The 19120-nt window shown below is 48.9% G+C and overlaps 1 protein-coding gene across 1 annotated transcript; it reads left to right on the top strand.

Moving 5' to 3' along the window:
* The first annotated feature begins 1797 nt into the window (after positions 1-1797).
* Positions 1798-18364, top strand: DCTN3 (dynactin subunit 3). Its single transcript, XM_078852998.1, has 6 exons — positions 1798-2358; positions 3219-3303; positions 4473-4559; positions 11305-11363; positions 12448-12594; positions 15721-18364. Exons 1-5 carry the CDS (start codon positions 2095-2097, stop codon positions 12535-12537), a joined length of 585 nt encoding a protein of 194 aa, XP_078709124.1. The 5' UTR covers positions 1798-2094; the 3' UTR covers positions 12538-12594; positions 15721-18364.
* Positions 18365-19120: the final 756 nt, after the last annotated feature.

The raw sequence follows: 19120 nt of genomic DNA, 5'->3' as shown, positions 1-19120 counted from the left end.
ACCATGACAGCTTACTTTGCTTAAGGGCCTTTGGTGAGGGACCTTGTCACGGGCTTTCTGAAAATCTAAGTACACTACATCCACTGGATCCCCCTTGTCCACATGCTTGTTGACCCCCTCAAAGAATTCTAATAGATTGATGAAGCATGATTTCCCCTTTATAAAAAACATGACACTTCCCCAACAAATTATGTTCATCTATATGTCTGACAATTTTATTCTTTACTATAGTTTCTACCAGTTTGCCCAGTTCTGATGTCAGGTTTACCCAGTCTGTAATTTCCGGGATCACCTCTGGAGCCCTTTTTAAAAATTGGCATCACATTAGCTGTCCTCCATCCATTTGGTACAGAAGCTGATTTAAATGATAGGTTATAAACTATAGTTAGTAATTCTGCAATTTCACATTTGAGTTCCTTCAGAACTCTTGGGTAATACCATCTGGTCCTGGTGACTTATTACTGTTTAATCAATTTGTTCAAAATCACCTCTAATGACACCTCAATCTGGGATAGTTCCTCAAATCTGTCACCTAAGAAGAATGGCTCAGGTTTGGGAATCTCCATCACATCCTCAGCTGTGAAGACCAATGCAGAGAATTTATTTAGTTTCTCCGCAATGGCCTTATCATCCTTGATTGCTCCTTTAGCATCTTGATCGTCCACGGGTTGTTTAGGAGGCTTCCTGCTTCTGATGTACTTAAAAAAAAAAAATTGCTATAACTTTCTGAGTCTTTGGCTAGCTGTTCTTCAAATTCTCTTTTGGCCTTCCTAGTTGTATTTTTACATTTCACTTGCCAGAGTTTATGCTCCTTTCTATTTTCCTCACTAGGATTTAACGTCCACTTTCTAAAGGATGCCTTTTTGCCTCTCACTGCTTCTTTTACTTTGTTTAGCCACGGTGACACTCTTTCGGGTCTCTTATTATGTTGTTTTTTAATTTGGGCTACCCATTTAAGTTGAGCCTCTAGTACGGTGTCTTTAAAAAGTTCCCACGCAGCTTGCAGGGACTTCGCTTTTTGCGCTGTAGCTTTTTAATTTCCTTTGAAGGCACTACCTCATTTCTGTGACGTTCCCCTTTCTCAAAGTAAATGCTACCGTGGTGGGCCGCAACGGCGTCTCCCAGCTCCCGGAGCCTTTCGCCGCCACGGGCCCCAGCCGGCCCGCATGCGGCCGGTGACGGATCCCGACGCCTGTACGCGGCCGCAGTTACGGGCCCCGCCGCGTCTGCTTCGCTTTGGCTCCGCGAAGGCTCCGACGTCGTTCGGCTCCACGCCTCCTTCCCCGGCTCCGGGGCCTGCGGCGGGGCCAAGAGCCGCCGGGCCGCTCGCGGGGAGCCCCGAGGAGCTCAGCCCCGGGACGGGGGGAGCCCTCGGCCCCACAGGCGCCGGGCTGACAGGAGCGCGCCCCGCCGGGGCCCAGCACAGCCCCGGGGCGCGGAGCCCGGGCTGACAGCGCAGGGCAGGCCCGGGACGCTGTCGCCATGGCAACACTGGGAGCAGGGCATGCTGGGACCGATCATCTCCATGGCAACACTCGGAGTTGGGGGAGCAGGGCATGCTGGGACTGACCATCTCCATGGCAACGCTTGGAGCTGGGGGAGCAGGGCATGCTGGGACTGATCATCTCCATGGCAACGCTTGGAGCTGGGGAGCAGGGCATGCTGGGACTGACCATCTCCATGGCAACGCTTGGAGCTGGGGGAGCAGGGCATGCTGGGACTGATCATCTCCATGGCAACGCTTGGAGCTGGGGAGCAGGGCATGCTGGCACTGATCATCTCCATGGCAACGCTTGGAGCTGGGGAGCAGGGCATGCTGGGACTGATCATCTCCATGGCAACGCTTGGAGCTGGGGAGCAGGGCATGCTGGGACTGACCATCTCCATGGCAACGCTTGGAGCTGGGGAGCAGGGCATGCTGGGACTGATCATCTCCATGGCAACGCTTGGAGCTGGGGAGCAGGGCAGGCTGGAACAGATCATCGGATTTAACCGCCCCTGCCTTCGCCCGTCAATTCTGGAGAGGCCGCGTTCGATTGGCTCCTGTCACGGGGGAGTCCCGCCCCCGCTTCCGGCCGGCCGGGTGTGGACAAGATGGCGGCGGTCGGGGCGCTGCAGGACCGGGTGGAGGCGCTGGAGCGGCGGGTGTTCGGGGCCGGGGCGGCCCGGGGCTGGGCGGGCCCCTCAGCACCCGCCCCCCGGCCTGTGTGTGGCCCCCGCTGCGGGGCCGGCTCCCCCCACCAGGGACCATCCAGGGCCCCTGGGCTGGGCCCGGGCGGACCCTGCGGCTCGGGGCCTTGCGCCGCTCCAGGGGCGGGTGGCTCCAGCCTCCGCATTGCCCGGCAGCAGCGCCGGGGGGCGGGGATTGGCCGGGGCGGGGGAGGCTCGTGGGGGGCGGGGATTGGCCGGGGGGGGGGAGGCTCGGGGGGGGCGGGGATTGGCCGGGGGGAGGGGGGGAGGCTCGGGGGGGGCGGGGAGGGGCGGGAGGCTCGGGGGGGGCGGGGATTGGCCGGGGGGGAGGGGGGGAGGCTCGGGGGGGGCGGGGATTGGCCGGGGGGGAGGGGGGGAGGCTCGGGGGGGGGCGGGGATTGGCCGGGGGGGAGGCTTTGGCTGTTGGTTCCTTCAGGAGCGCGGCCATGAGCTCTCCCGCCCCCGCTGCGGGTTCTCCTCCAGGGCCTTGCTCGCTCCACTCCTGCCCCCAGCGATGCTCCCCGGCGGGCAGAGCGCTCCCGGGCCGGGGGGGCAGGCCCTGCACGGGGGGCAGGAGGACTAGTGCGGGGCCTTTTGTCCCAGTGCCCCGACGGGCTGCCTGGCTGGGGGCTGCTTCGTTTACTTCTGAATTGCCGCCCCCTCTGGGGTACAACACGGGCTCTGTTTAGCAGCCCCTCGTATCCTCACGTCACCATTCGGGCAGCTCCTTGAACTATGCTGCCTGTGAATGTTAGTAGCTGAAACCGTTTTAAATAGGTTTCAGAGCAGCAGCCATGTTAGTCTGTGTTCGCAGAAAGAGCAGGAGGACTTGTGGCACCTTAGAGACTAACCAATTTATTTGAGCATGAGCTTTTGTGAGCTACAGCTCACTTCATCGGATGCATTCATCCATTTTAAATAGACATTTTATCTCCTGTCACTGCTGGTCTGTTCCTGACAGTTTAGTTGTGGGATCATAGAAGTGTCACTTAATCCCTGTTTGGTTTATACCATCTCTTACCTTCTAGGCAGCAGATGGTTTGGTGAAAGTTCAGGTGGCTTTGGGGAACATTACAAGCAAGAGAGAGAGGATTAAAATTTTGTATAAGAAAAGTAAGTATTCATCCAGCATTTGTGTGTTGCGGTTTTTTTTTACCCCCAGGATTTAGATCCAAATTGTATTTTATGTGGTGGTCTTGTTGGGTGGCCTGTCTGACATCATTTGAGGTGTGTTTTGCAGTGGGTTTAAAAACAACCTTCCTTTGCCTCCAAAGGAGCTAATTATGACTGAGTAGACAAGCTGGCAGCTCTCTTGAGTGGGGTGTACCTTGTGAGAGTAAGGCATCTACTTTGGTTTCTGTTCCATTATCAGAGATCTAAAATCTAAGGTTTCAGCTTTATTCCTTCCCTAGGACTGTGCATTCTACCCACTGTGATCAGATCCCCCTAGAAATCTGCAGCCCATCAGGCCTGGTGTTATCAGCAAGGGGTAGTACATATTCAGTGTATGTGCACCTGCAGAAAATCATGGGCTTTGACTTCTCACTGGCATTGGAGCTTATTACTCCCCGCTGCGTCTATCAAGGACAACTCCGATTGCAAGCAACCTTGGGATTTTTGTATCAGAGGAGAGATGTCGCAGAAACGGCATGCTGTGCCTGGAGAGGACACTGGTGCCACTTCAGCACACCCTCGGCCAGCTTCAGAAAGCAAGACTTGCGTGTGTAAAGGAAAGACATTTCAGAGGGCAGGGGAAGTAGCAGGCCACATGATGGAAAGGGAGCACTCGCTCTGTGCCTTCCCTTTAAAGAATGAATTGTGACCTCTGCAGTTGAATTTAAAATTGGCTAATGTAATACTTAGAAGGTTAGTGGGACCTTGTGTAAATAATGAGTGCCTATTGGCGTTGGGCCATGTGAGTACACACTTCTTTAAAATAAAATCAAACAAGGAAACTTACAGGCTTGGTGCAGCAGCGACTTTGTACTGTTGAGTCAAAAGCCATTCCTCTCCGATCCCCCACTGAGGATGCCTCTGCATCTTCCTACATCTGGATTGTTGTCTAAACTAGTTAGTCAGCTCAGATTTGTAAGCTCTTTGAGGCAGAGTATGTCATTCAAGTGGTCTATAAAATGCTGTGAAAGTTCATGGTACTATAGAAATACTATAGCTGCTGATTCTTTTTAGCAAAATTTTGTAGTAAGTAGGAAGTTGCGACTGGCAGTACTTCCAGAACTAATCACTTCTCTCTCTCCCTCCCTGTAACCTACTTCTGATCTTAGTTGAAGATTTAATAAAATACCTGGATCCTCAGTACATTGATCGAATGGCTGTTCGCGATGCCATGAAACTGCAGTTCATCTTAGCAGGCATGTCATGAAATGAAAGGAGTATGCTCATTCCCCAAAAGCTCTCAAGACAAGCAGGGTGAGGGAGATCTTAACTGAATGCACCTGTCCATCTCTCTTTTAATCATGGGCTTAGGACGGAAATGCCTCATTTGGCTTCTCATCTTCCCCTGTAAACTGGCCAATGCTTCAGTAAAAGATCAGAACTGGAGAAACTACAGTATGAATTGTACAGGGAAGAACAAGCCTGGTTCAGTCCCCAGTCTGGCTCCCTGGCAAGCACTTGGAATGCAACTGGCACCGTGGAACTAGTTCCTGCATGAGGAGTGCTTTTCTCGCTACCAAAGGCCTTCCCTGAATGAGTAATGGACCTTGACTCTCTCTGAGTCTGTCTAGCCTTTGGTCAGAAGCTTTGCGGGGTGGAGGGGGGGTGGAGAAGGGGTGTGTGGAATTGTTTCCCTATGTCTACCAACTGTTATGGTAACAAAACTGCTCTTAAACATCACAATATATATACTTCAGTGTTCATAAGTATTGAACTTCTAACCCTGCCCTGCTCTCTCACAGGGGACCTGAGTCGCCCCTCTCCTGTGGTAGGCGTGTGTAACTCCATTGTCTCCAGTGGCGTTGTCCCCGATTCTTATTGGTGTAAGCAAGGGAGAGTCGGAGCCACGAGGTTGACTTTTAATGGGGCTCAACAACTGAGCCAATGAAAGAGCAAAAAAATGTGCTTTTTCCATTGCTAGCTCAGTGAGGAACATCCTGGCTTCTGCTCCTGGTTCTTCCCTTTTATGTACTGTGTGCTGCCTTTGAGCTTCTGTTTCCCCATCTGATAATAGCTACCCCAGAAAAGGGTGGGGGATGTTTGCGAAAGGCACAGAGATCCTTGATTGGTTGGAAGGTGTGATAGTAACCCACAGTATCGTTGTGGTGAAGTCTTTCTGCTGCGTGTAGGTTTGATTGCCTTATGAGAAGGGGAAGCTGAACGAGGCCAATTAATCAACTTATTTTTTCTCATCTGTGGAAAGCTGAAATAGTGTTTGACTTAAACTTCTCCTTCTCTGTCTTTTAAACCAGAGGAGCAGCTTATTCTTTCCCAAGCCGCCCTTCTGGAACAGGTGAACAACCTCCAGCCGTTCTTGGACAGTGCACACACAGAATCATAGAATCATCATAGAACATCAGGGTTGGAAGGGATCTCAGGAGGTCATCTAGTCCAACCCCCTGCTCAAAGCAGGACCAATCCCCAACTAAATCATCCCAGCCAGGCCTTTGTTAAGCCTGACCTTAAAAACTTCTAAGGAAGGAGATTCCACCACCTCCCTAAGTAACACATTCCAGTGCTTCACCACCCTCCTAGTGAAATAGTTTTTCCTAATATCCAACCTAAACCTCCCCCACTGCAACTTGAGACCATTGCTCCTCGTTCTGTCATCTGCTACCACTGAGAACAGTCCAGAGCCATCCTCTCTGGAACTCCCTTTCAGGTAGTTGAAAGCAGCTATCAAATCCCCCCTCATTCTTCTCTTGTGCAGACTAAACAAACCCAGTTCCCTCAGCCTCTCCTCATAAGTCATGTGTTCCAGTCCCCTAATCACTTCTGTTGCCCTCCGCTGGACTCTTCCCAATTTTTCCACATCCTTTTTGTAGTGTGGGGCCCAAAACAGGACACAGTACTCCAGATGAGGCCTCACCGATGTCGAATAGAGGGGAACAATCACGTCCCTCGATCTGCTGGCAATGCCCCTACTTATACATCCCAAAATGCCATTGGCCTTCTTGGCAACAATGGCACACTGTTGACTCATATCCAGCTTCTCATCCACTGTAACCCCTAAGTCCTTTTCTGCCGAACTGCTGCCTAGCCATTCGATCCCTAGTCTGTAGAGGTGCATGAGATTCTTCCATCCTAAGTGCAGGACTCTGCACTTGTCCTTGTTGAACCTCATCAGATTTCGTTTGGCCCAATCCTCCAATTTGTCTAGGTCCCTCTGTATCCTGTCCCTACCCTCCAGCATATCTACCTCTCCTCCCAGTTTAGTGTCATCTGCAAATTTGCTGAGAGTGCAATCCACACCATCCTCCAGATCATTTATGAAGATATTGAACAAAACCGGCCCCAGGACCGACCCCTGGGGCACTCCACTGGATATCGGCTGCCAACTAGACATGGAGCCATTGATCACTATCCGTTGAGCCCGACAATCTAGCCAACTTTCTATCCACCTTATAGTCCATTCATCCAGCCCATACTACTTTAACTTACTGGCAAGAATACTGTGGGAGACCGTGTCAAAAGCTTTGCTAAAGTCAAGGAACAACAGGTCCACTGCTTTCCCCTCATCCACAGAGCCAGTTATCTCATCATAGAAGGCAATTAGATTAGTCAGGCATGACTTGCCCTTGGTGAATCCATGTTGACTGTTCCTGATCACTTTCCTCTCCTCTAAGTGCTTCAGAATTGATTCCTTGGGGACCTGCTTCATGATTTTTCCGGGGACTGAGGCGAGGCTGACTGGCCTGTATTTCCCAGGATCCTCCTTCTTCCCTTTTTTAAAGATGGGCACTACATTAGCCTTTTTCCAGTCTTCCGGGACCTCCCCCGGTTGCCATGAGTTTTCAAAGATAAGGGCCAATGGCTCTGCAATCACATCCGCCAATTCCTTTAACACTCTCGGATGCAGCGCATCCAGCCCCATGGACTTATGCTCGTCCAGCTTTTCTAAATAGTCCCGAACTACTTCTTTCTCCACAGAGGGCTGGTCACCTCCTCCCCATGCTGTGCTGCCCAGTGCAGCAGTCTGAGAGCTGACCTTGTTCGCGAAGACAAAGGCAAAAAAAGCATTGAGTACATTAGCTTTTTCCACGTCCTCTGTCAGACGGTTACCTCCCTCATTCAGTAAGGGGCCCACACTTTCCTTGACTTTCTTCTTGTTTCTAACGTACCTGAAGAAACCCTTCTTGTTACTCTTAACATCTCTTGCTAGCTGCACCTCCATGTGTGATTTGGCCTTCTGGATTTCACTCCTGCATGCCTGAGCAATATTTTTATACTCTTCCCTGGTCATTTGTCCAATCTTCCACTTCTTGTAAGCTCCTTTTTTGTGTTTAAGAGCAGCAAGGATTCCACTGTTAAGTCAAGCTGGTCGCCTGCCACATCAAAGGTAACACGTGCTCATTTGCAAGCTACCTTTTCGTAGCTGCTGTCTTGATGTTAGCAAAGACCAGTGGCCTCTCTTTTGTTACCCTTCGTGCTTAGAAGTGTGTGGAAATGCTGTTTTTAAAAAAAGAAAAGGAGTACTTGTGGCACCTTAGAGACTAACCAATTTATTTGAGCATGAGCTTTCGTGTTCTCTAGCTGTCTGCCTCAACTAACTGGAAACTATTGTAAGAGTTTCCAGCTCTGAAGAGTTTGCAGTCTAGGAAGACTAAAGCAGTGCAGCAGCATGCAGAACAAATGCAGAATGTGGCATGGCAGTCCTCTTCAGCAACATGGGTGATGTAGAGTGATGTAGTGGTGGGAGTCTGCTATAGACCACCGGACCAGGGGGATGAGGTGGATGAGGCTTTCTTCCGGCAGCTCACGGAAGCTACTAGATCGCACGCCCTGGTTCTCATGGGTGACTTTAATTTTCCTGATATCTGCTGGGAGAGCAATACAGCGGTGCATAGACAGTCCAGGAAGCTTTTGGAAAGCATAGGGGACAATTTCCTGGCGCAAGTGCTAGAGGAGCCAACTAGAGGGGGAGCTTTTCTTGACCTGCTGCTCACAAACCAGCAAGAATTAGTAGGGGAAGCAAAAGTGGATGGGAATCTGGGAGGCAGTGACCATGAGTTGGTTGAGTTCAGGATCCTGACACAGGGAAGAAAGGTAAGCAGCAGGATACGGACCCTGGACTTCAGGAAAGCAGACTTCGACTCCCTCAGGGAACGGATGGGTAGGATCCCCTGGGGGACGAACATGAAGGGGAAAGGAGTCCAGGAGAGCTGGCTGTATTTCAAGGAATCCCTGTTGAGGTTAGAGGGACAAACCATCCCGATGTGTCCAAAGAATAGTAAATATGCCAGGCGACCAGCTTGGCTTAACGGTGAAATCCTAGCGGATCTTAAACATAAAAAAAGCTTACAAGAAGTGGAAGGTTGGACATATGACCAGGGAAGAGTATAAAAATATTGCTCGGGCATGTAGGAATGAAATCAGGAGGGCCAAATCGCACCTGGAGCTGCAGCTAGCAAGAGATGTTAAGAGTAACAAGAAGGGTTTCTTCAGGTATGTTGGCAACAAGAAGAAAGCCAAGGAAAGTGTGGGCCCCTTACTGAATGAGGGAGGCAACCTAGTGACAGAGGATGTGGAAAAAGCTAATGTACTCAATGCTTTTTTTGCCTCTGTCTTCACAAACAAGATCAGCTCCCAGATTGCTGCGCTGGGCATCACAACATGGGGAATAGATGGCCAGCCCTCTGTGGAGAAAGAGGTGGTTAGGGACTATTTAGAAAAGCTGGACGTGCACAAGTCCAAGGGGCCGGACGAGTTGCATCCGAGAGTGCTAAAGGAATTGGCGGCTGTGATTGCAGAGCCATTGGCCCTTATCTTTGAAAACTCGTGGCGAACGGGGGAAGTCCCGGATGACTGGAAAAAGGCTAATGTAGTGCCAATCTTTAAAAAAGGGAAGAAGGAGGATCCTGGGAACTACAGGCTAGTCAGCCTCACCTCAGTCCCCGGAAAAATCATGGAGGAGGGTCCTCAAAGAATCAATCCTGAAGCACTTGCATGAGAGGAAAGTGATCAGGAACAGACAGCATGGAATCACCAAGGGAAGGTCATGCCTGACTAATCTAATCGCCTTCTATGATGAGATTACTGGTTCTGTGGATGAAGGGAAAGCAGTGGATGTATTGTTTCTTGACTTTAGCAAAGCTTTTGACACGGTTTCCCACAATATTCTTGTCAGCAAGTTAAGGAAGTATGAGCTGGATGAATGCACTATAGGGTGGGTAGAAAGTTGGCTAGATTGTCGGGCTCAACGGGTAGTGATCAATGGCTCCATGTCTAGTTGGCAGCCGGTGTCAAGTGGAGTGCCCCAGGGGTCGGTCGTGGGGCCGGTTTTGTTCAATATCTTCATAAATGATCTGGAGGATGGTGTGGATTGCACTCTTGGCAAATTTGCGGATGATACTAAACTGGGAGTAGAGGTAGATACGCTGGAGGGCAGGGATAGGATACAGAGGGACCTAGACAAATTGGAGGATTGGGCCAAAAGAAATCTGATGAGGTTCAATAAGGATAAGTGCAGGGTCCTGCACTTAGGAGGGAAGAACCCAATGCACCGCTACAGACTAGGGACCGAATGGCTAGGCAGCAGTTCTGCGGAAAAGGACCTAGGGGTGACAGTGGACGAGAAACTGGATATGAGCCAGCAGTGTGCCCTTGTTGCCAAGAAGGCCAATGGCATTTTGGGATGTATAAGTAGGGGCATAGCGAGCAGATCGAGGGACGTGATCGTTCCCCTCTATTCGACATTGGTGAGGCCTCATCTGGAGTACTGTGTCCAGTTTTGGTCCCCACACTACAAGAAGGATGTGGATAAATTGGAGAGAGTCCAGCGAAGGGCAACAAAAATGATTAGGGGTCTGGAACACATGATTTATGAGGAGAGGCTGAGGGAACTGGGATTGTTTAGTCTGCACAAGAGAAGAATGAGGGGGGATTTGAGAGCTACTTTCAACTACCTGAGAGGTGGTTCCAAAGAGGATGGCTCTAGGCTGTTCTCAGTGGTAGCTGATGACAGGACAAGGAGTAATGGTCTCAAGTTGCAGTGGGGGAGGTTTAGATTGGATATTAGGAAAAACTTTTTCACTATGAGGGTGGTGAAACACTGGAATGTGTTGCCTAGGGAGGTGGTGGAATCTCCTTCCTTAGAAGTTTTTAAGGTCAGGCTTGACAAAGGCCTGGCTGGGATGATTTAATTGGGGATTGGTCCTGCTTTTGAGCAGGGGGTTGGACTAGATGACCTCCTGAGGTCCCTTCCAACCCTGATATTCTATGATTCTATGGGCTTGAATGTATTCTCCTGGCTACGATACTCCCACTGTACAGGAAGGATGAATTTCAGTGACCCCAGAGCCATGTTATACTTGCTGGACTGTTAAATATTCCTGAGATGCTGGTCAAGTGAGCCAGTGTAACTATGAGGGAAAGTGGAGGCCAACAGATACACACTTTAGAGAATCCTTAGAATGTTATAGGGAAAAACTCAGTAGAAAGTCTCCATTCTAAGGGGTAGCTTCCTGTTCACTTAGTATCCCTGCCCCTTGCACAGTGAGGTCTCTCTAGTCTCCATGCAGTTGCTTATCAGTAATATTCACATATAGTAATCCATCTGCATGCTTCATACAAGTCTCTTGGGCATGTAATCCTCAGCTTGGGACCCATATCTCACGGCCCCAGAAGCAGCAGAGGGGTGACTTTGGAAAGTTGTTTTCAGTTGGTTCTGATCAGCGTGTACACAAACAACTAAAATGTTGGCATTTCACTTACTTTGCAGTAAAGTGGCAGTAACCAGTGGTGGTATGGTGGCCAGCAGTATTTCTCTTCAGGGCATTCTGAGCTGTAATGTGCTTCCTCTGACAAAGAAGTGTATTAAATTAATCCCAATAGAAACACTTTAAATATGCTTTTACACAGTTGTCTCTACTTTGGTAACTGCAAATTTCCTGGATGTAAAAACTAAGCAGTTTTTGTTCTTTTGTTCTGTGTGCTTTGCAGCTGCTCCTGACCATGCTGCCAAACTGCAGCGACTTGCTCAAATCCACTTGCAGCAGCAGGTAGCATGAATACTTATGGTTAATCTTCAATGGGCAGGGATGGGGCCTTTTGTTAATCGTAGGTAATTCGTGGGCAAGGATGGGGTAATTAGTAGCACAGACTAGAGCCATTCTAGTTAAGATTATCAGTATTTTTTTCTTTCCATTACGTTCTTTTCAGTTTGTCCAAATCATGGAATTTGCCAGGAGTCACACGAGATCTCTGCTCAGGAACATCTCAGTGTACAAATAGCTTTGGGTGGCTTTTTTAAAAACTGCAGTGGGGATACTAATGTCTAACTGCTAATTACCCCCAATACTAGGCTGAGATCCCGATGGCATAGTGAGGCAGTGTGGCCTCCTTCCGACGCAGAGAGGGAGAGACAACCACCACCCAACTACAGTCCCCTTCCCAGTTCAGGTGGGTGGGAATCTGAACATCAGTTAAAATAAAATAAGCAGCTCAGTTTACAGCACTAGGTAAAGTGTCTGCCTCAAGGCCTAATCCATTGAGCATGTTGTATCTGATTGCAAGGAGTGGAAGGAGCATTTGCCCTGTCTTCCTTGAGAAGTCTTCACTGAGGCTGTGTTAGTGGTTAGTGTATTTGGTTGCTTTTCTGACAGAGCTGTTCCAAAGTCACTGAGGTAAGAAGGATTTCTTGATGATGAATTGATTTCCTACTTCAGTGGAGTTGTCACTGCAACTCTCTGGCTAAATGTGCATGGTTGTCTCCTTCTAGTAGCTAGTCCACTTGGAGGATTTGAGCTGGCTTACTCAGCTAATAGAGTTAACCCCTTTTACTGAAGCAGTACAGGGGCTCTTGCAGCTGTAGGTCCTGGGTTCCATCCCTGGTGATGACAGAGGTGTCCACACACATACAGCCTCAGGTTAACCACCGCACTCCCAGTGCATTATTGCAGCAGAGGTCCCAGATACACCAGAGGCAGCCTGACAACTGGTACCAAGGAAAACTCAAACAGGGATGATGGGGCAAGATTGTCTATCCAAACAAAGAAGAGAGAGGCACGGGCGTATTTGCAGTCTCCTGTTCTCTTTGGATGCTGAATGGTATCTAATATCTGGGGTTTTTTCCACGTTTTCAAGGCAGTCAGAGTTTATTACAAGCAACAAGTCAAAGATAATGCAACATCGGATGTATCAACATCTACACGCAGACATCAGGACCATGTTTGATGGCATGCTCCACACAGCTAAAGAAATCATGGAGAAGAGCTACACCCCAGGAGAGATGTAAGAGGCTGGAATTGTGTATTAGACCTTTCTGTAGCTCTCCCCATTTCCTTACGCTGCTTCCTGCCATACCTTTGCGAGCCAATGAGATCTTGTTCGTGCTTGCTAGGGCCTTTAGCAATGGGATTTTCAAAAGCTGTCAGCGCTGGCCTGACACTGCTGCCATTGAAGTCAGTGGGAGATTGCTCCCAGTGAAGTTTGTGGTCAGAGTTATGCCAGTGTGGAGCACTTCTGAAAATCTCACCCTAGGGGCTTGCTCACTGCTGTGCCCTGACAGTATCTGAACACTCTTAACATTACCAGGTGGAGGGCACTATTCCAAGGAAATTGTTTAGGTTTTTACTTGTTCCTGGAAATGTATAATCTGGAGTTGCAAAGTCCTGCAACAGTTGGTCCCAAATGGCATCTAGAGGCCTGAGATGTCCCTTACAGGATAGCAAACATAATTACAGAGGCAGTGTGGTGTAGTGAATAAGGCATTGAATTGAGAGTCAGGAAAGCTGGGTTATATCCCCGACCCTGCCACTGACTTGCTTTGTGACTGTGGGTATGTCACTTAACCTCTTTATGCATTTATTGTTCCATTTGTACAACTGAGATGACAATACTTCGCTTTCTTTATCAAGTGCTTGGAAATCCTTGGATGGAAACACTGTATAAGTACATCTTAAAATGCTACAAGTTAGTGGGATTTTGTATTTAAACTTAACCTTCTCTTCCCATCATGGAAACTTGATATTTGGATTCCTTAGCTTTGAAAGACCAGTGTTCCCTCTAACTTTTTCCATCCATGTGCAGAATTAATTTTGTTATGTGAACCAATATGGAGGTGATGTGTGGTGGGGGTGGGGCTGAGGGGTTCAGAATGTGGGAGGAGGCTCAGGGCTGCGGCAGAGGGTTGGGTGTAGGCCCTACCACTTGAATTCAAGTGGTTTACATAGCCCAGGTGTGTGACTCAGCACCTCACATGCAGAGTGGGATATTTTTCAAAAGCAGTCAGCATTGGCTTAACTCTGCTCCGGCTGAAGTTCTCCCATTGACTTCAGTGAAGGGGAGATAAGCAAACACCAAGTGCTTCTGGAAATCTTACCCAGAAACTTTAATCCTTCCTCAAATGCAGGTTTACTAACACAAATGGGAGTAATGGAATCAATTGTAATTTGAAAAGAATGTTGTCATACCTCCTCCACTGAACCTGATTATTTCAAATAAATAAATAAGCCACACCACAACGCTGGTGTTCGCTTTTTATGTCTTTAACGATATCTGTATAGAAGTTTATAATAGTTGCTGTTCTTTTAAACTAGAAAAGGAATTCTTGGGGCACCTTAGAGACGAAACTAGTTTCAGAGTAGCAGCCGTGTTAGTCTGTATCTGCAAAAAGAAAAAGGAGGACTTGGGGCACCTTAGAGACAGACAAATTTATGCTCAAATAAATCGGTTAGTCTCTAAGGTGCCAGAAGTCCTCCTTTTCTTTTTGCAGATACAGACTAACACGGCTGCTACTCTGAAACTAGTTTAAACTAGCTTATCCTACCAAATCTTTTTCTTTTTGAAAACTCAGCTGTGTGCTAACACCTGCTCTTCCTAATGAAGCTGCATTTTGTCAAAGTCGCTCTGTTAACAGCTTGCTTGATTGGGCATTCAGACTTTTGATGTCAGGATGTGCTCAGGGACAGAGCATTGCTGGTGTAAAACCAGCAGAGGGAGCTAAATTACCGGCAGTAGGTTCTTACTACAGATGGTCAATTTTCACATTTGGAAATTTGGAAAGCCTTTTTTCCTTGAAATATTGACAAACAGGAATAAAATTGTAGAGAGTCTCAATTTCTTTCTCTCTCTTCTTCCTCCTCCTCCTCCCCCCGCACCCCCAATGTTTTTTACTGGCTTGCATGCATTTGGTCTGTGGTGATATACGGAATTTTGCTTGATTATTTGATCGACATCTTTAAGACGGAGTGCATTCCCAACCAAATTGAAGGTAGCACACACTGTTGGATATTGTTTTTTATAGTTGAAAACTTTTGGTATCCGACACAATCATTTAAATGACACATACTCTTTGTGCTGGTAAAAAGTGGCAATAGTAGTTACAATTAAACTGCAGCTAGAGGTACAAAACCCTATAAACCTTGCGGTGTACACGTCTTTTTGCAGCTTTGAAAATAGGCTACAAGCTAAGCTTTCCCTAAGCTGCGTGGCCATGCAGCAGGCTATCAAGGGCTGCACAGGGGCAGAGCCACAAGGGCCTGGAGAGGACAGAGGTAGGGGGTGGACGGGGAGCAAGTTTGGGCAGGTGGGGCTGCGGTGGGGACAGGCGCCTCTCTCCCCACCACAGCCCTGGGGCAGCCTGCACCCCAGCCCCTCATCTCTGGCTTCACGCCAGAGCCCACACCCCCAGCTGGAGCCCTCACACCCTGCACCCCAACCCTCTGCCCCAGCCCCGAGCCCTCTCCTGCATTCCAAACCCCTCGGCCCCCTCCCCGCCCCACATCCCCTCCATATTGGTGCACATAACAAAATTCATTCTGCACATGGATGTAAAACATTAGAGGGCACATTGGTAAGGATACTAATAGCATTCTTCTCTTACATAGTACCTTTACAAATATCAGTATAGTTACTCCTCCTTACTGACTCTGTTCAAACAGGATGTCAGTGGCAGAGTCAGGGATATAACCTGAGTCGGCAGAATCCCTGTCCTCTACCCGGCTGCTACACCATGATGTCTTCGGTAATGTTATTATGAACTTTTTAAGAAGTATCAGAGAAGTATCTTTTCCTCTGCATTGATTGATGCCCTTGACCAAAGGTGAATGATGAGATCTTGATTTTTTCCTTAAAAGAGTGTGATATCAACCCATTCTGTATTTTTACCCATCGTTTATACCACGCTAATCTTCGCATGAGCTCTTCATGGGATGTTCTCTACATCATATTGTGAGATGAATTCAGCCATGAGATATTGTATCCACTGTTTTTCTTTGACACCTAGGCAGTCATACCATCATGAGGAACATAGGATGGATAGACTGATAGGTCTATCTGTAACATTAGAAATGCCTTGTAACCCACTGCTTGTTGTCAGGTCTGGCCTCTGTTAATCTGCTCATATGTTAATTGCAGGTGCCACCAGTGATTCTGGCGAAATGTCAGACATATGAACTTGGCAGAACAGAGGGGAGACCATCACTGGAGACCTTCGTTCTTTTCTTTTGCAAACCTTCCAGCTACTATTTCACAGGTAGAGTGCATCTGTCCACTCTGTGGATTCTCTTGTACTGCTTTCAAATGCCCTCATTCAAAAACCTTCTCAAGAACCAGTTCTTCAGTGATGAACCTACAGTGTTAGCCCACGAATTAAGGGTGGGTCGAGGGGCACCAGGTGTGGAGAATATGCATTTTGATAAACTGCTCTGGCTAAATGAGTCATTGGAGTGGGGGACTGGACCCAGTGTCCCTGTGCCTCAGTGGGTCACAGCTGACAGTGCCAAATTCCAGACAAACCCCTGTGAAATAGGGCAGGCTCACCCCAAACTGGTGGTGGCTCTCTTAGTGGAGCATACCAAACCAGCAACAAAAGTAAACTTCTTCTTCTGTCTCGCCACACTGGTCAACAAGAAGTCAAAAATGCAGTGTCCTCAGACACTCCAGCCCTTGTCTCATCACCCAGATACTGGATTCTAAGATGAGTGGTTACTGAAAACCAATTTAATCAAACATAGGGTCCTTCTAATCTCAATAGATCAGCCACTTAGCCTGGTCAATATATACCTCAGATCTTACCCAATAATCATGCTGATTCCAGTTCTTGAGTAACTAAAAACTAAAGTTTAATCATAAAAGAAGAAAGTTGGCAATTATTTGTATGTATATGATTTATTAACCATTAACAAGTCCTTATTATCAGGTTTGCAGCAGTGATGGAATAGACTGCTGGCTTGGAAAGTCTCTCTCTGTGGTAACTTCCAAAAGATTGGAAGCTCTTCAGTCCATAGTTCAAATTCTCCTTTTAGTTGTAAATCCAGTCCAGAGAATCAGGGCAGGAAAGAGGCAAAATGGAGATAGCTCCAGGGTCTTTTATACCCTTTGCCACATGCCTGGAAATGTACTGTCTCTACTTGGGGAAAGGTACTGGCCTAAGATGGAGTCCAGGGTTACATGAGCATATCACATGTCCTTACATAGCTTGATGACTCTCGGGGTAGCCATTGCCCATATTCTTGCTGATGTGTCCACAGGAAGAGCTATCTGGGTGGAGTGAGTTTCTTCTATGTCCCATTGTGAGAGCTAAGTGTCCTTGATGTGCCATCAATAGATAGCTGTCTGGCCTTAATTTCTATTTTACCTGGTGGGTGTTACCTAGGAATACGATGCAGCCGATGAAATGAGCTTTAGCTTACGAAAGCTTATGCTCCCAATACATTTGTTAGTCTCTAAGGTGCCCCAAGTCCTCCTTTTTTCTTTTTGCGAATACAGACTAACATGGCTGCTACTCTGAAATATGTATATATGTTGCCAGTGCATAGCCAATATTCATAACTTCTGATACAAAAATGATACATGCGTATAAACAGGATCATCAGACTTAGCAAATCAGAATTTTTCCCCTGACACCTTACGTGCCCTACTTTGTAGAAGATTTGAGGCAAAATTGAGCAGGGGGTTGGACTAGATGACCTCCTGAGGTCCTTTCCAACCCTGATATTCTATGAATGTCAAAGGTATAAATGGTCATCTTATTACACAGCGTCACACCCAGGTCTCTCGCCTCCCAGGTAGACTCCCTAACCACTAGACTACAGACTCATTCTCACTCAGGCTTAGGTTACAGTTCAGCACATCTCCAAGGCAGTCTCTCCCTCTGGGCAATGTAATTAGTGCCCCGAAGGATTTTGCTGTGGGCATGGCCTCGCTCCAAAGGTCAAATCACTGCCCTGGGAGTGCTCCCCCCGGCAGCGCGTTGGAGTGCGAGTGTGGTCATGCACCAGTGCTGGGAGAGAGGGCTCCTGGTACTCCCCCTCCCTAGGGGACACTGTTTAACAGGCGTGTTACAGCACTGTAACTTGCTGCACTCGGGCCTGTTTTTTCACACCCCTGGGTGAGAATGGCACTTTACAGCGCTGCAACAGTGTAGCCAGAGCCTGTATCTATGAGTATCTGCCTTTAACTCTTTCAACTGGAATTCTACAGTGGGAAAAGTCAAAAAGAGAGACTTGCTTTGTATGTTCTGTTTACAAGCTATCAGGCCTCTTCTCTTTACCACCGCAGCTGAAAAACTTCCTTAAGCGGGTGCAGGGTTGTTATTTTATCATTTCTATAGTACTTTGTGTCTGAGTACCTCCAAGTGCTTTACAAATAACAGCTAATTGGGGAGGTAACTCCCTTCTCTTCATGTGTCAGTATAATAGTGCCTGCATCTCTAATTTTCACCCCATGCAGCAGAAGAACTGCGTTTTTTACCCCCGAAAGCTTATGCCCCAATAAATCTGTTAGTCTTTAAGATGCCCTCGGACTCTGTGTTGTTTTAAGCTCATTCCTTTTTAGAAGACAACATAAGCTACCTCTTACGTGGAAGCAGAAGCTGTTTTGCATCATCACACAACACCACTATCCAATAGGGTTTGGGTAGCTCAGTTGAAACGGCAGCAGCAAGGGAGGAGGAAGGATATAATTACCTGCGCTGAAATTTCACTAGGCCGCGGGAGGATAGATAAGTACCCACACAAGAAATACTTTAGGATCATCAGAGACCATAAATGGTTTAACGTCGGGATTGAGGGGCACTAGCAGAGCTGTGGGGGTGGGGGCCCAGTGCTGGGGTCGCAGGGGCCTGCGGGTCGGGAGTGAGGGGCACTGGCAGAGCTGTGGGGGTGGGGGGCCCAGGGCTGGGGTCGCAGGGGGCTGCGGGTCGGGATTGAGGGGCAGTGGCAGAGCTGTGGGGGTGGGGAACCCAGGGCTGGGGTGCCAGGGGGCTGCGGGTCGGGAGTGAGGGGCCCTAGCAGAGCTGTGGGGATGGGGAACCCAGTGCTGGGGTCGCAGGGGGCTGCGGGTCGGGAGTGAGGGGCACTGGCAGAGCTGTGGGGGTGGAGGGCCCAGGGCTGGGGTCGCAGGGGGCTGCAGGTCGGGAGTGAGGGGCACTAGCAGAGCTGGGGGAGGGAAGCTTGCCCGTGCCTGTCATGCCTAGCTCTAGCTAATAGCCCCCCTCAGTTTCATGTGCCCTAACCCTGCTGTCCTCTCTCCTCTTCCATTTGGGGGGTAAAGCCCCCAGGGCTAGAACCGCTGCAGTTCTGGATTCCCGTTCCCCGTGCCGGGCTCGTTCAGCACATAAGAAGCCCGGCTGTGCCCAGCGCGCTGTGGTGTGGCCCCAGCTGTGTCTAATCCCCACCTGCTCGTCACTGGCAGCCTGGGATGCTGGGGGGGCTACCCAGGGCAGGGGGAGCCTGCAGCCCCTTCCCCAGCCTCCTCCGCTCGGCAGCCGCTTCCCAGGAAGGCTCCTGGCCTCCGGGTTTCTGTGTCTTGGGGG

This window comes from Lepidochelys kempii, chromosome 5 (assembly GCF_965140285.1).
Source record: "Lepidochelys kempii isolate rLepKem1 chromosome 5, rLepKem1.hap1, whole genome shotgun sequence".
Lineage (NCBI taxonomy): Eukaryota > Metazoa > Chordata > Testudines > Cheloniidae > Lepidochelys > Lepidochelys kempii.
This window is presented reverse-complemented; position numbering and strand designations above follow the sequence as displayed.

Excerpts from the sequence above, each read along its gene's own strand:
- DCTN3 (XM_078852998.1), top strand. The coding sequence starts at position 2,095 with ATGGCGGCGGTCGGGGCGCTGCAGGACCGGGTGGAGGCGCTGGAGCGG. Across the intron at positions 2,359-3,218 it reads CCCGGCAGCAGCGCCGGGGG|GCAGCAGATGGTTTGGTGAA; the intron begins GCGGGGATTGGC and ends CTTACCTTCTAG. Across the intron at positions 3,304-4,472 it reads TAAAATTTTGTATAAGAAAA|TTGAAGATTTAATAAAATAC; the intron begins GTAAGTATTCAT and ends TTCTGATCTTAG.